The 15,570-nt window shown below is 44.2% G+C and overlaps 1 protein-coding gene across 1 annotated transcript in view; it reads right to left on the bottom strand.

Moving 5' to 3' along the window:
- Positions 1-15,570, bottom strand: part of IARS1 (isoleucyl-tRNA synthetase 1) — a 548,404-nt gene that overhangs the window by 158,320 nt on the left and 374,514 nt on the right. Inside the window, exons 24-26 of the mRNA XM_078661397.1 lie at positions 7,669-7,771; positions 2,853-2,936; positions 893-1,067 (exon numbers count right to left, since the gene is read on the bottom strand). Coding sequence (XP_078517523.1) covers positions 893-1,067; positions 2,853-2,936; positions 7,669-7,771 — 362 coding nt within the window. The remainder of the gene's footprint in view (positions 1-892; positions 1,068-2,852; positions 2,937-7,668; positions 7,772-15,570) is intronic.

Here is a 15,570-nt window from a genome sequence, read left to right as displayed (position 1 = left end):
TGTGTGTGCACGCGTGTGTGTATGCGACAGCGGGGGTAGGTTCTCTGTATGTGTGGGTGCGTGCGTGCATGGGCGCTTGTGTGTGTGTGTGTGTGTGTGTGTGTCTGTGTATGCGTCTGTGTATGCGCATGCGTGTTTGGTGAAAGAGCTTCCCGGGAGACAGCAGCTGAGCGCGTTCGCGAGCGCGTGCCCCGCTCAAATAGCCTCCTTGAAGAGGCAATGCGCGCGGCCAGCGCTGTCTCCTGGGAAGCAGAGTCACTGACAAAAGATCTCCTGGCGGACACAGCGCTGACGCGCTGTTAAACGCCAGGAGACCTAAAAAGCAGTGCAGAGAGGTGCGGGAAGGAGTGGCAGCTAGGGTGGGAGAGCAAAACAGAGGATGGATGGGGTCCTGAGTGTGAATGTAAAATTAGCACACAGGGGAGGGGTGGGAGAGCAAGAAAATGCATGCCCTCCAGGGAGAGATTTAGGCAAAAGAAAAATAGTAGTTCTCAGAAAGTAAACAGTGGAATGAAGCAAGCCATCCAATCAAAACATCATAAAGAAGAAATATTCCAGGGAGACGATAGAGAAAAGAAGTCAAATAAGAAGCAGGGAAATGAGAATAACAAAAATGCCATCCAATCAGGAGCAAGGGGGCTTCCCCAAAGCCAACTACTTGTATATATTTTAATGTGTTGAAGATAATAGATCTTCAACAACAGATAGCTAAGGCAGCCTGTTGGTGAGGCCAACAAAAATGGCAGAAAAAAAACCACCTTGAACATTTAAGTGTTTATATTGTTTTGTGTAATCAATTGAAGCATATTCCAAAATGGAACAAACATAAAAGAAAACAAAGCAGCAGCAAGTGTAAAAAACATATCATAATTGATTTTTGTCTATCACCGACCTGTTTTCTGGAATTCTTCCAACTGTTCACTCTTTAGCTCCTTGATGGCAGCCATCACGTTCTTGAAGGCTCCCTTTAGACGCTTTCCAAGAACCATGTGATCAGGTTCGGCCCTCAACCGTATTCCATACTTGTCTTTATCAGTAGATAGTGTCACTTGACGTACATTGAGTTCCTGTGCAAATTTGGCACCAAAAACACTATGTGAATAGGCATTCTTTTGAAACAATTTTGCTGAGGAAAAAAGCTTAGCTTGCACTAGTGTGTCTTGAAAATAGAGAAGCCAATATAATCAAGCGTGTCATGTAATTAAGTTTTACTGCACATTTTTCTCATATTGCAGAATACTAACAAAGAATGTTTAGGTAGATTGTTATCAGTGCTAATCTATTTGCATTGTTTCTAGATATGTAAATGTTACAGTACTTTTAAAGTACTTTTAGTATAACTGGAACCAGCTACACTAAAGAACATGCTCATTTTGTATGTGTGTCCGCGGCTCATGTTTTCTCTTACAATGTTATTTCTTCCATTTAATAATTTTGATAGTTAAAGGTTGATGGCATTGCCATAAAAGGGACTGCTCTTAGTCCATATCCTTGGTATTTAACCGTACCTGTGATTCTAACCTTTATTTGCCACTGATTAATGTACGTTTATAATACACTGCACTAAAGCAACAAAGGGAGTTTTCAAAAGAATAGGGATGAAGAAAGAGAAGGAAAACGTAACTTTTCAGAAGAGATGCCATCGAGTGAGTACGTATTGATGGTTGTCACTGGTATGTCAATCTTAGCAGGGCTCTCCATGTTGAACAAGTCTTTTCTGACCAGCAGCAGGGCTCACTTTAGCTGCAAACAACACTCACCATGACAGTTCACTGTCTTTCTCTTATTGGCTGCATGCAAAAGTGTGTCTACAATCTGATGATTTCACCATTAAATTCACTGTCACTCCAACACTGTCCCTCAATGTTGAGTTTCTTGTAGGGTATTTGGATGCTTTATCGACTACAACTTTCTCGACACCAACATCCAATATATTCTCAGCTATCTTCACCAACTTCAGTGAACAAGACTTAATCTGCCACTTTTTGCTTTGGAACTTCCAATGTAGGTTTGACAGTTTCTACCCTTGCTTATAGTTTAATATTTTTCACTATGCATTGCCAACATCCTGCAAGGTGCCTTGGAGGACACTCTGATAATGCAGGACTACTTTCTCAATGTTGTTAAGAGTTAGAATGGTCTACCACATATATATGGCACTGAGTTTTAGGTGGGACTTTGCTCTGCTAAATAGCTCTGATTTCACTAGTTTCTTAAGATGTCTCTTTCCTAAGGAAAATGCAAAATGTGTAGCATGCATATTTAAAAAAAGCAAACAAACAAAATAGATATTATTCAGAAGAAAATCTATTTGTAATATAAAGAAAAATACAATCTTAAAAATCCATTGAAGCCATTTTGTTATCTTCCGTCAGGAGAACTGATAGGGTATTTCGCAAGTCTTTTTCTAGGACCTCTGCCAACATCAAGTGCAGACCAACTATAAAACAGTACAATAGTTTGTTTAAAGTTTCCAAGGCTCAGAATGTTGGCGAGAGTCCCTACATAAAGCTTCCTTTCAGAAGTGTTGGAGCCAGTAAACAAAATACAACCGAAAACCGTAGAAATAAAATGAAGAAATACCTGAAATACCAAAATACAAAATCTAAAATATTAAGAATGTATTTGCTACAGTATAAAAATAATCAAAGTTCTACAGACCATTGTTAAAAGAATACAACAGTATTAGAGATGATTAAAATGGTAGCCAAGATAGAGTAATTGATGTAAAAAGCAAAGATCTCCATCTGAGAGTATCATATATTGACTAGGAGAATTCCTGAAACCAGTTCAGACAAACTAGTGTGTTAGTAGAGTACTCCACATAAAGAAATCACCAACAGCACATTTACCTCAAGGATGTACTTATCCAGGGACCGGATATCTGCCAATGCCTCAGGGTCTTGATGGATAACCACCACTTCTTTAAGGGGGTACTGCAAATAAATAAACATTTCATAAAAATGAATTACATATGTATAAAATAAAAGTAGTTGAACATACTGAAGGTTTAAAATAACTTTTAGGTGTCACTTGTCCTTCCTAAAGTGCATTTCTAATATCAAAATCTACCTAACAAAATAATAACAACAGTTTAATGAATGATTGTTAGGTATGGAAAAATATATGACTCCATACTGTAGTACTAGAATGACTGCACAAATTGAACTGTCTCTTGTTAAGACTGCCTAAATTAGAGCCTGATTTAGATTTCGGCAGACAGGTTACTCTGTCCCAACGGTGACAGATATCCTGTCCGCTGAAATATAAATCCCATGAGAAATAACTGAAATAATTTTTCGTTGGACGTTACATCTGTCACCATTGTGACAGAGTAACCCGTCCATCGAGATCTAATTCAAGTCTTTAGTCTTAATACTAATAAGTATAATTTTGATCATTCATTTGTTTTAATAGACTCAAATTGAAAGTGCCAAGTCAACTATATCATTACATGCTGATACTGCCAACAGTCCTTCTTAGATCCCTATGATCCACTACATGAAATTCCGGATCAGGCTGCACTAGTGAGATAAAAAAACTAACTGTAAATGTAAATGTAAATGGAACTTATAAAGCGCAAACTGCCCCTCCGAAAGGCTCATCTTTGCGCTATAAGAAGGAGGACAGGTGTCGTACTGGGCTTTATATTAAGGAGTGACAGAGACTGTGAAAACTAAGTTTGGGAAAGAAAGAATAGGGCATTTGGGCCAAAAAGGGAAAAGATACTGAAATCTAATAAGTGTTGCACTAAGATTTATCTATACTAGTGGTACACCACAGTCCGTTTTCCACTCCCTTGGGAATACACAGTGTGTGTGTGAGAGAGAGAGAAAGAGAGAATAATGTCTAAACACCCTTTCCCTGGAGACGGTTGGACACAACACTGACCGGTGTAACAAAGACAGCTCCACTCCTTCCAGTATTAATCAATAAGCTAATCTAAATTATTAGCTGGAGCAAGGCATAGTACCCTGAGACCTTTTGTGATCTAAGAAAAACCAAAGGAAATGATGGACGGAGCGTTGACAATACAAGCACTCACCCCCAGTCAACTGATCTGGGTTTAATCCATCACCGTTCTTTAGCCCACTCTGCCAACCCAGTTCAGACATGGCCATATGCAAATCAGTCTGACCCTGTGCCTCATGGGAACAGTCCAGCCCGAACTGCCAAGCCATGCTTTCCCTGGACCGGAAACAAGCTACCGAGGACCGGTTTCTGGCATTTCAGCCGTCTTCAGCCCAGCTTGCTTGAATCCAGTGGCAAAGTGAGCAAGGGACTCACGTCTGAGCATACCCTGCCAACTTATGGCGAACAAAGAAAACGAAAGGAAATGATGGACGGAGCGTTGAAAATACAAGCACTCACCCCCAGTCAACTGATCTGGGTTTAATCCATCACCGTTCTTTAGCCCACTCTGCCACCCCAGTTCAGACATGGCCATATGCAAATCAGTCTGACCCTGTGCATCATGGGAACAGTCCAGCCCGAACTGCCAAGCCATGCCTTCCCTGGACCGGAAACAAGCTACCGAGGACCGGTTTCTGGCATTTCAGCCATCTTCAGCCCAGCTTGCTTGAATCCAGTGGCAAAGTGAGCAAGGGACTCACGTCTGAGCATACCCTGCCAACTTATGGCGAACAAAGAAAAACCAAAGGAAATGATGGACTGAGCGTTGACAATACAAGCACTCACCCCCAGTCAACTGATCTGGGTTTAATCCATCACCGTTCTTTAGCCCACTCTGCCACCCCAGTTCAGACATGGCCATATGCAAATCAGTCTGACCCTGTGCCTCATGGGAACAGTCCAGCCCGAACTGCCAAGCCATGCCTTCCCTGGACCGGAAACAAGCTTCCGGGCACCGGTTTCTGGCATTACAGCCGTCTTCAGCCGGGCTTGCTTGACTCCAGTGGCAAAGTGAGCAAGGGACTCACGTCTGAGCATACCCTGCCAACTTATGGCGGTTTTTCTTTGTTCGCCCTAAGCTGGCAGGGTATGCTCAGACGTGAGTCCCTTGCTCACTTTGCCACTGGAGTCAAGCAAGCCCGGCTGAAGACGGCTGTAATGCCAGAAACCGGTCCTGGGAAGCTTGATTCTGGTCCAGGGAAGACATGGCTTGGCAGTTCGGGCTGTACTGTTCCCATGAGGCACAGGGTCAGACTGATTTGCATATGGCCATGTCTGAACTGGGGTGGCGTAGTGAGCTAAAGAACGGTGATGGATTAAACCCAGATCAGTTGACTGGGGGTGAGTGTTTGTATTGTCAACGCTCCGTCCATCACCACCTTTGGTTTTTCTTTGTTCGCCCTACGTTGGCAGGGTATGCTCAGACGTGAGTCCCTTGCTCACTTTGCCACTGGAGTCAAGCAAGCCCGGGGGAAGACGGCTGTAATGCCAGAAACCGGTCCTGGGAAGCTTGATTCTGGTCCAGGGAAGATATGGCTTGGCAGTTCGGGCTGTACTGCTCCCATGAGGCACAGGGTCAGACTGATTTGCATATGGCTATGTCTGAACTGGGGTGGCGGAGTGAGCTAAAGAACGGTGATGGATTAAACCCAGATCAGTTGACTGGGGGTGAGTGTTTGTATTGTCAACGCTCCGTCCATCACCACCTTTGGTTTTACCTTTTGTGATCTCCCAAGGCATCGCAACATTCCCAGGCACACAGTAAAAATATTTTTGCAAGTGTCTTTTTAGTGCCTCCACATGATATTTATAATTAGACTTTTTCAGGTAGCACAGTTTGTAATGTAAGCTTCAGGCTGCTCCGGGATATCAGACAGCACATTCAAGTGTGGAACCCACTTATTATGTTGCTTTCCTAAGCACTTCTTTTCAACTTACAGTCCCCCATATGTCAGCTGCATTGAAATATGCATTTTATCTATATACATCAGGATAGCAATATTATCCGCTACTCTGCTTGCACCCATTAACTGCTTCATCACGCTGTCTACATTGTGTATAGATGGGCCTGACCACTGATCAAGGTTAAAAACATCTAACCGGGCATACTATGCAAGACATGAAGCTTTATGACACGTCACCTTTGTTTTTCCTTTATCACTTTCACCTATTATAGACTTATGTCATGTATTATCAGGAAGCGCATGCAGTCAGCTGTTTCAGAAATTGAAGCACCTGGGCTGGGGAACCCCTACTGTAATAAAACCCTTATATCAGCCAGATAAAGATTTCCAGGAAAACAGAATGATGTGTACTATGCAAACCTGAGGCCATATTCTAGGCCCCAAAATATTATGCAACTATACCAGATTATTGTTATGCTGTTTGTCGATGCTTATAATGAAAATTGCTGCGTTTTTCATTTACTCACAATATAAAGCAACTAAAAAAAATAAACAATTATTCTGTGTAGAGAATTAATAAAATGACAAGTTGTTTATTGGAAAGACTCTTGCACTGGCAATCCACACTTCATCCACATATTCAAAACCCAGATGGGCAGGTGGGGACGTGGAGATTAGTTCTGCCCATTACAAGCTAGAACAAATAAAAGTGCAGGAACATGCATGTTCCCCACCATCCACATCAGCTTGAAGCTTCGAGGTCTCCAATCTCTACTCTACTCTCAGATGGGAAAGATCAAAATGACCACTATGTCCAACAGCAGGAAAGAAAGCTGGCTCATCTGCAGGGAATGGTCTTAGGAGTAACAGTACAAGGCCCGCTTCTACTTCTATTAGTAACTTGTAAGTACTGTTACTTATTACTTTTTAGAGCAGTGGTCAGATCCATCAAGCATCCCTGCAGACACACTTCCAGAGACATCGCACCCTCGCTATTCTGTCAACATGTTCTAGGAAGCACTACCCTGAAACAGACTAGCATTCGAAGATTATTTTACAAAATTAGCTTCAGTACTGCATATTTGACACTACTAATGTTACCTGCAGACCAACTACTTTATTAATTGAATGTTACTCGGTTTCTTTGCTTTCTCACCCTGGGTGCCTCCTGTACGTGTTGGTGAGCCGCGTTACACAGCGTTTCACAGTCGAAGATGAAATTTGTGTCAACCGACAAAGCAGGAGCACACTCAAATCAAGTCAGTGAAAAAATAGATTTCATATAGATCCCCCCTCCAGCGCTGACAGACGCGTTTCGCCGTTCTGGCTTTGTCAATGTCACATTGACAAAGCCAGAGCAGCGAAAGGCGTCTGTCAGCGCTGGTGGGGGGTGGGGTGAGGGGGGGGGGTGTATGGTGTTCTATATGAAATAAATATATTTTTTCACGGACTTTGAGTGTGCTCCTGCTTTGTGTCTGTTGACACAAATTTAGTCTTCAACTGTGAATCGATATATATATATATATATATATATATATATATATATATATATATAACGGAGGGTAGAAGGGTTTGTTTGCTGTTCAGCCATAGGGCAAATTAGTGTTTTTCCTTTGCGGTGGCTTGGCTTGTGTGTGTTTCAGATTAATAATGTATTTCCGGTAATGGATAAAATATATTTAAAACCAATATAAAAAAAATCTCACCCAGAAGTAAAGGTGTGTTACAATTCATGAAGACTGAATTTCCGAAACACAACCGAGAAGAAAAATGGTTTATTAAGTCACTTCTATGAAACGTTTACAAAAATCAGAAAGTTAGCAAAGTTTTATTACAAAATAAGAGTGCAAACCTTTATTGGAAGAGTTTTTCTGTCACGTATTACACGTCCTAGCTCGATAACAGACTGCATCCGGGATACTGCATTTTCAATTTTCCTGTCAATTAGTTTTTCCCTAAAACAAAAAAGAAAATTATGAACGGCGTAATTAAGAGGTAACCTTGAAAAATATTCAGCTTATGTCCACCAAAGTATACTTTGGAGAGTGTTTTTGATTAAATAGACCATATTTATCTTTCGGAGAATTATTTTACGGTAAGCATTTATGTACATAAACAAGGAACAACTGAGGAAATATTTATAGCTGAAAGTTTAGAAAACCAATGTTCAATGTTAATACGTAATTCACATGGAAAAGTCAATAGTATCCTCCGCAGCATTTGCAGAATTGTACTTTGCAGGTCAGCCTTCTTTCTGAATGCACTTAAAAAAAGTTTAAACAAGCATTGGAATGCCAAAAGGTCTTGCATGGCTAAACACTTTAAAGGTTCCAAAGGCGAGTCCTAATGGCTATGCCAATGCTTGTTTTAAACAATAGTGTCTCATATGCGAGAGCGCATGCACAAGCCCATGCTCTTGCAGGCGGAACCCTAAAAAGGACTGCAGTGTGCACTGCCTCCAAATTCGACTACGTAGCAGCTAGCACAGTGAGTGCATGAGAAGGGCTCAGTCTGTAAAGCTGATCTAATGTGTGGCAGCAGTGACAGAGGGAACTGTAGTATAATCGTCTCTCTGCTAGGACTCATGCGTGACACTCCCACTAATCTTGAGAAACGAGCGACCACAAAAACAAAGCTGCTCCAGATGAAGGTCCGTGAGGCGGGGATCTGGTTGTGCCCTCGGGGTGGGTGGTATTATTTTGCAAGTCTACCAGGTGAGCTTGTGGGATCCCGGTTGAAGTGGTTTCAAGTGTCTGATCTTGTACTTGCGGTGATAGAAGAACCTTGTTTTTTCACAGTCCGTATCACACACTAGGCAGCGATATAACACAGCAGTACCGGCAGCAAAGCAAGCTTATTGGTGTCACGAAAAGGCCGAAGAGATAAAAACACATGTGGCTTGAATTAGCCTCCCAACCGGAATGCGTGTTATTTTAGAGTCGATTTTGCTTAATACATTGTACATTTTGACTTTAGCATCACTTGCCGAGTGTCAGGCTGATAGAGCACCTTCTTGTATCTTAAACCCATTATGCCTCAAGCAAGTACGAACAAGCATTGGCCGCGCGGCCGCGAAATGAAATTTAAAAAAAATAAACGCCAGTGGTGACGCCAGTGGTGCGCACGCGCGTCACCGCAAGTGCTACCTTGCCAGCCACCAGCATGCTATTACGCGCATGCGTGCGCGCTCTTGTGCGTGTAATAGTAAGCTGGTCGCCGGGAAACAGGAAAGTAGCACTTTTCAAAGCAGCTACTAAATGTCTCGACCAGATCAGCGTATGCGCTGGATCAGGCCGAGACCTAGAAACCAAGTACAGTTGACTGAGCCTTCTCACTTCCATCTCTTCTCATTTCATTTTGGTTTAGCTGTGTTTTATCTTCATCACCATGGCTTGGATCCATCTGCTCAAGCATTGTTAGATTTTCATACCCTAAAATTCCAACTTGCCAGCCCAAACCCCCACCCGCATCAGAGTGCCACTTTGTTACACAAGCGCCCAGCATGTGCCAATACACAAAATAAATTACTTAACATTAGTAACAATATTTCTGGTGAATGCTGTATCTGCCGGTAGATTCCTCATCTTATCAATCTAAGCAGGTGCCAGACTAGAACCTGAAAAATTAAAATAGCACTCCTCCACCAGCAGGTGCTACCACAGCTCCAACTCGACTCATGTGCCTCCTCAGGTGCAACAAAACAAGAGATGGGGGTGTGTCCATATCGGGCTCAAAGGGGGTTGGATAAGACCTATGCTGTAAACTCATTTACCATCGTAACAAGAACCATGAACTAATTTTTAAGCACTATTCCCAGTTACCCCTAACTCAGTAGGATTATTTCCAATATAAAACAAGCATTTGCAATGCAATAGGTCTCGCATTTGCGAGAGTTAGAGGTATTGGCATTGTAAATGACAATGCCTTTTTTTTGTGTTTTGAAAACCAGCAAGCGGTTAGTAAACACGCACTTTGTACTTATTTGTAATTGTTGCCTACAAGAAGCAAGTCTGGAAGTTACTGCACCTCTTTTACTGCCAGCCTTGCTTCTTGTAAGCAAGGACTATAAGCACAAAGTGCTTGTTTACGCACCTCTTGTAGGTTTTCAAAACACATAACTAAGAAGTATTGTCTTTTACAATGCCAATAGCTCGAACTCTCACAAATGAGAGACCTATTGCATTGCAAATGCTTGTTTTTTTAACCTCCAATTTTACTGGTCCGATTATGTGTAAAGTATGTTAGCACATCTGGGTAATTTTCGGGCTACATACAACAGTTTAAATAAAAATAAAAAATATGTCTGTGCTCCTACTCGCATGTGTGGACTGATTAGGTAATCGGTAACGGGCTGAACCAGATTGTAAAGGGCATTTCCTGTAGGTGGCTTCAATAGACCCTTGTAGCATCCATTGCTGCTTTCTGGATGTTTACTTAGAGTCTGAGGAAAGTTTGGCATCATCAGGTGGCATTCTAGTCTGTGGGTATTACTTGATTTTGACTGGGTACCATGTTAACACAGGCTGACTGCATCTGGTTAATCTGCAGAAAAGGTTTTTGCCGTTTGAGGGATATCACCTTTTAGCCACCTTTTGAAAGGTTACATGAAGGTTTTGAGATTTGTAAAATGGGGAAGTAGTTTTTGCTTAGTGGCTTAATAGTGCTTGGGTATGCGTGTGCTGTGTATTAATGTATTTATTTTCTAACTATTTTTGTTTCATAGACAAATCTGGTGTACCAGAACTGTTTGAGAACTGGGCTGTGGATAGAGTACATTTAAAGGATTTAGAAAAGCTTCAGACTGTGCACACACTTTGTCTATGGCTCGTTCTATAAGGCGCAAGTACTCCTGTTTCCTCCAGCAGTCGCTCATGCCATTTAGAACCCTTTGCTGTTCCCTTGGTGGGCCACTAAAACGGCCTCTTATCTTTCATGTTTGTTGTGTTTACAGTTAGGACGTTTCACACACTACGGAATGTTTGCAGAGTTCATACAGCATTAGCAAAGTTTTGAGTTTTCACACCCTGAGCCAATAAGCAAGGAGGAAAATCAGGAAAGGTACAGAGTTGGGGAATGAAGTTTAAGTGAACGCCCCAAAAAGAGAAACATGATGAAGAAAAGGATTCATTGGAAGAAAAACAGGAAGGATTTGGGGTTCCTACTTATAAAATGTGTAAATAAAAACACAGCAAATTATAGTGATGTGAGAGAAAACTAATGAGACGCTTTTGTGTTTTTGACCAAAACGGGCATTTAGCTTGCTGAATTTGTCACCCTTGTAAATAGCAGTTATTGTGAAAATTAAAAGGAAATGAGGGGCATATTATCAAGGGTGGCGATAGGGAATTCTATCACCCTATTAGCAAGCTGTCGCTAACAGCAGTTAGCGACAGCGTTTAGGTGATAGCGAGCGGTTTGGGACCCGCTTTGCATGTTAGCGATATTTACTGAAAACAGTCACTAACATCGCTATCGCCTATTAGCAAGGCAGGCGTAGCGATGGAAATATTCGCGCTAAGCGCGAATATATCGAAATACTAACACCTGCCCAGACCAGTTCTTAGCCATGTTATCCAATGGGAGGTGGATAACATGGCTAAGAGCATTTTGTCGCTAATGCGTGAATATCGCTGTATTCTCAGCGATATTCACGCATTTCGCCGCTATCGCAGGAAAATGTATCGCTTTGGAGATAAACGTTGCTACTAGCACGTTATCTCATCGATAAATTCCGGCGATGATCAGCGATAAAAAAATCGTCGCTAAGCCTATTTAGCGATAAATATCGCTACTTGTTGGTAATATGCCCCTGAGTTCGATCAAATGAATGATTTTTTATTGGTAAGCATGCTTAGGAACACAGAATAGATTTACTTCTTCTAGCTTTCAATACATTGCTCCCTAAGGTTTGGACGGCCTTCTTATGTATTTTAGCAGCTATTCTGCCGAAGGACTGGTTCATTTGTGCTTGGGTAAGTAGATAATAAATAATCCAAGCTTCTTGCTTCGGAAGCACAGAGGCAGACAACAATTTATAGTTAAAAAAGAAAGTGATTATATTGTATGTCGCAAAGCGGTTTTGACGTCAGAAGAAGCGGGTGAGTACCTCACTTTTATTCACATGTGCCCGCTTCAGAGCTTAATTAAACATAAAGCGCAGTCGCCAGAATGTGCATGACCGTACTGACAAAGCGGTTTTGAGGTCGGGGGAAGGCTTGTGCCCTACATTTATCAACACAGAGTCCACTTCACGGATTGAATTAACATTAGGCGCAGCAGCCGGAAAGCGCCCGGACGCATTGAAGGACGATGTATCTGAAAACAAATGTCTGGCTCAATCAAAGTATTCCCACCTGTCAGCTGTTTCTTGTCCAACCTATACCAGAAAGAAAGGAAGCACGGGGGCCTAACTTACATTATTATACCAAGTACCCAGCTTCCTAGTCATAAGACAACACTTCTCTCTCACCTTTGACACCGTGGTCCCTACAACATATCGGATCTGGCGAAGTTGCAGACAGAGCCGAAGAGCCGTTGTGAGTGTCAAGATGAGAAAATAATGTGTGTAGTTACAAATTCACACGTGTTTTTATACGTATAGGACGAAACGTAGAAAGCTCAACTAGAGTGAGTTCCCAACATTTATCAGTTTCAGCTGTTTCGCACCACGTGCACATCAGTGCGCCATATACTCCCTCTGGTTTTCACCCGTGGCCACTCTGCCCGCTTCCCTGCTCATTTAGGCCCAGTCTAGAGGTGTCTCCTTCCCTGTTTTCTCAGTCAAATAACTGGCAATGCCTTGCTCGAGAAATAGCTTAAAAACAAACGTATTTTTAGCATGTTTATTTTATAAACCACTTCAGTGCGTCGGGGCTTATTGGCTTGACTTGACGGGTAAACGCGCGGTAATCCTAGTTAAGAACAGTGAAAAAGTCGTCTTAGAACAATTCGGCTAGTCATTCTTTTTGCGACTTCTGTGGAAAAGGAGATCGTTTTACATCATCTGCAAGGCCCGCATTTCACAGTGGAGCCGACGGGGGAGGGAAAGTGAAAGGGCGTGATGCGCGCGCTGACAGGAGATGTGCACTCCGTACGTGTGCACATCGCCTGTCTGCGCGTGCCACCTCCTGTCTCCCTTCGCGCACCAGAGCGACAGCAATAGACCTCACTAGCGAAGCAGCTGCGCTGCATTCGCACGCGAGCCCTAAAAAGCAGATATGCAGGTAGGAAATGTGATTTGTTTGCCTTCTTTCTCTAAACAAAGCTATTTATTTTATATCTACAAGGTGATTGACACCCAGACTATTCCTGCAAAATGATTTATTCATGCAAAACCTTTTCATTTATGTTGGGATGTTGTGCTTCGCACACAAACAACCATACCTAGGAAAACAGTCTAACGTACACTCCAATAGAGACTACTAGCTGCAGATTCCTTAACGTAGAATTATCCCCAGGCGTGAGACTGGATCTGGAAAAAATTTGCCATAGCATCCCTGTGCGCCGGGGGGACGGCATGACGAGTCTCTGCCCTGACGTTGTACGCGTACGTGAAGTCACCGAGGTCACAAGTCCTACCCCGGCGCGCCTACGTCAGTTTTTTCTCTTTTCCGCGTGCAACGCGGATCCGGATCGTGTCCTGACCTGTTTTCAGGCCTACTTTTCACGTTTTATTTTCGTGGATCAGTGTGCGAATGCCTTCGGGCTTCAAGTCTTGTACTGAATGTGGACGTCAGATGTCGGCGACGGACCCTCACCCGATATGTATGTGGTGTTTGGGCGAGCACCATGACTCTACGGACTGGAAAGCTTGCCAGCACCTCAAACCAAAGTGCCGGCAGGAGCGCCGGATGAAGTTGCTGTCGGCCCGCTTGTCCAGGCCAGTGTCGTCCCAACGTCCGTCCCCTACCTCAGAGGCCAGGAACTGCCGATTCAGTCTGCGGCATCGCCTTACACCATGGCTCCAAGGGCATCGCTCGCCAGCCTGTACGTCCTGTAGTCTATCTCCGAGGCCTTGTCCTCGTTCGGCGGAGGGCGCGGGTGTGCCCCAGCCAGTCGCCACCCTACCCGCCGTTTCTCAGCGTAGGGGCGACTAGGGCCCAAATAACAGTCTACCCCGCGGCGCTGCAGGCTTCTTTGGCCCTTCCTCCACCTCCTGACATCCGCGGAGTAGCCCGCGGCTTCGGCGCCAGCGCTGAAGATTTCGGCTTGAGGTTGGTGTCGTCGAGGGGTAATCCTTTGGGGCTCTGCTCTTTGACCCGTGGCGCCCCTGCCTCGCCGCAAATCCCTTCGAGGCTCCCTGTGGCATCGCAGGAGGACACCAGGACTCAGGGCGTGTACCAGATTCCCCCTCGGCCCTCTGAGCAGGCGGCTGCCTCACCAGAGGCCGAGCCGACGTTGTTTCGGCGTCAGAGGCTTTCCTCCCCAGCCCTGGCAGTGCTGCGGGTGGAGGCCGGGGCCTGGGGTGCATTCCCGCGTCCCTCTCGGTCCTCTCTGCGGGCAGCTGCCCCAAGTGAGGCCGAGCCAGCACCTTTTCCACGCCGTTCCTTAGCCGCACCGGCTCCATCCCATTCTCCGGGGGGGCAAGTGGTGGAGGAAGACGATACCCATTTCGGCGCCGTTCGTCGTCGAGCCGGCGCCTGTGGTGGACTTTGCAGCGCCATGCCGGCGTCGGGTCCTTGACTCGTCTCCTGAGGTTCCTTTCTTTCCAGAGGTTTGTCATTTGTTTGTCTCTTCCTCTCCGGAGACGGGACGCCACATTGTTGCCTTTTCACCGGCATCCTCCAGGGAGAGCTCCTCGTCGTCACTTAAGAGAGAATTAAGACAAATAATGCAGCCTAACATATACAAGGCTACAAAGGCCACCACTTCATCTAAACAGTGAAAAGGATAGCCCACCATGTCCAGTTTAACACTATTTTCCTCACAGGGAAAACTCCCCTTCACCAAAAATCCTTGAAATGATAGAGAGAAAGGGTTGGACAGACAAGCCCCAATAGGCTGCCATTATGTGTCTTGAAAAGGGATACCGTGCCTTTAAGGAACTCTCCAGAGACCCTCGGTATCGTAGGATGCACTGCCAAAGTCCTTTTACTTTCAGTTCTTTTTGAAGGTGTATAAAGCAAGGCCTGTAGCATACAGTACAGTACCATTTTCTCCACCGGAGAGGAGGGCGGGCGCTTATGACTATAACAGAGATACCCCTACTACAGAACTGGAGTTACAGGTAAGAAACTACTCCTTCTGTAGTAGGGGATCTCTATGTATAGTCAATATCTAGTGAATAGAATGGCAAGCCCATCCCAACAACCAATGCTGCGGTGGAGGAAAAAGAGAACACCACTACTGTGCAAACAGATTTCTCAACAAAGCCTGCCCAACCTGAGCATCCGATCTGGCATCAGAGTCCAGACAGTAATGCTTAGCAAAGGTATGGTCCGACTTCCAAGTGGCAGCCCTGCAGATCTCTGCAATGGGAACATTACGTAGCAAAGCTGTTGTAGCTGCTTTGCCTCTGGTAAAATGAGCCTTAGGCTTACCCCCTAAGGTCTTGTTAGCCTTCTGGTAACATAACTGAATACAGGACACAATCCACCTAGAGATGGACTGTTTTGAGGTGGCAAGACCAGTCCTGACCAACCCATAATTGAAAAACAATTGGTCTGACCTACGAATATCCATGGTCTTATCCAAGTAGAATTTCAACACCCTTCTGACATCAAGGGAATGGAGAGACCTTTCCGCTGGAGTGGAA

This window comes from Lissotriton helveticus, chromosome 9, assembly GCF_964261635.1.
Source record: "Lissotriton helveticus chromosome 9, aLisHel1.1, whole genome shotgun sequence".
In the NCBI taxonomy this organism is placed as follows: domain Eukaryota; kingdom Metazoa; phylum Chordata; class Amphibia; order Caudata; family Salamandridae; genus Lissotriton; species Lissotriton helveticus.
The sequence above is the reverse complement of the archived record's forward strand: the minus strand, read 5'-3'. Positions and strand labels throughout refer to the sequence as shown.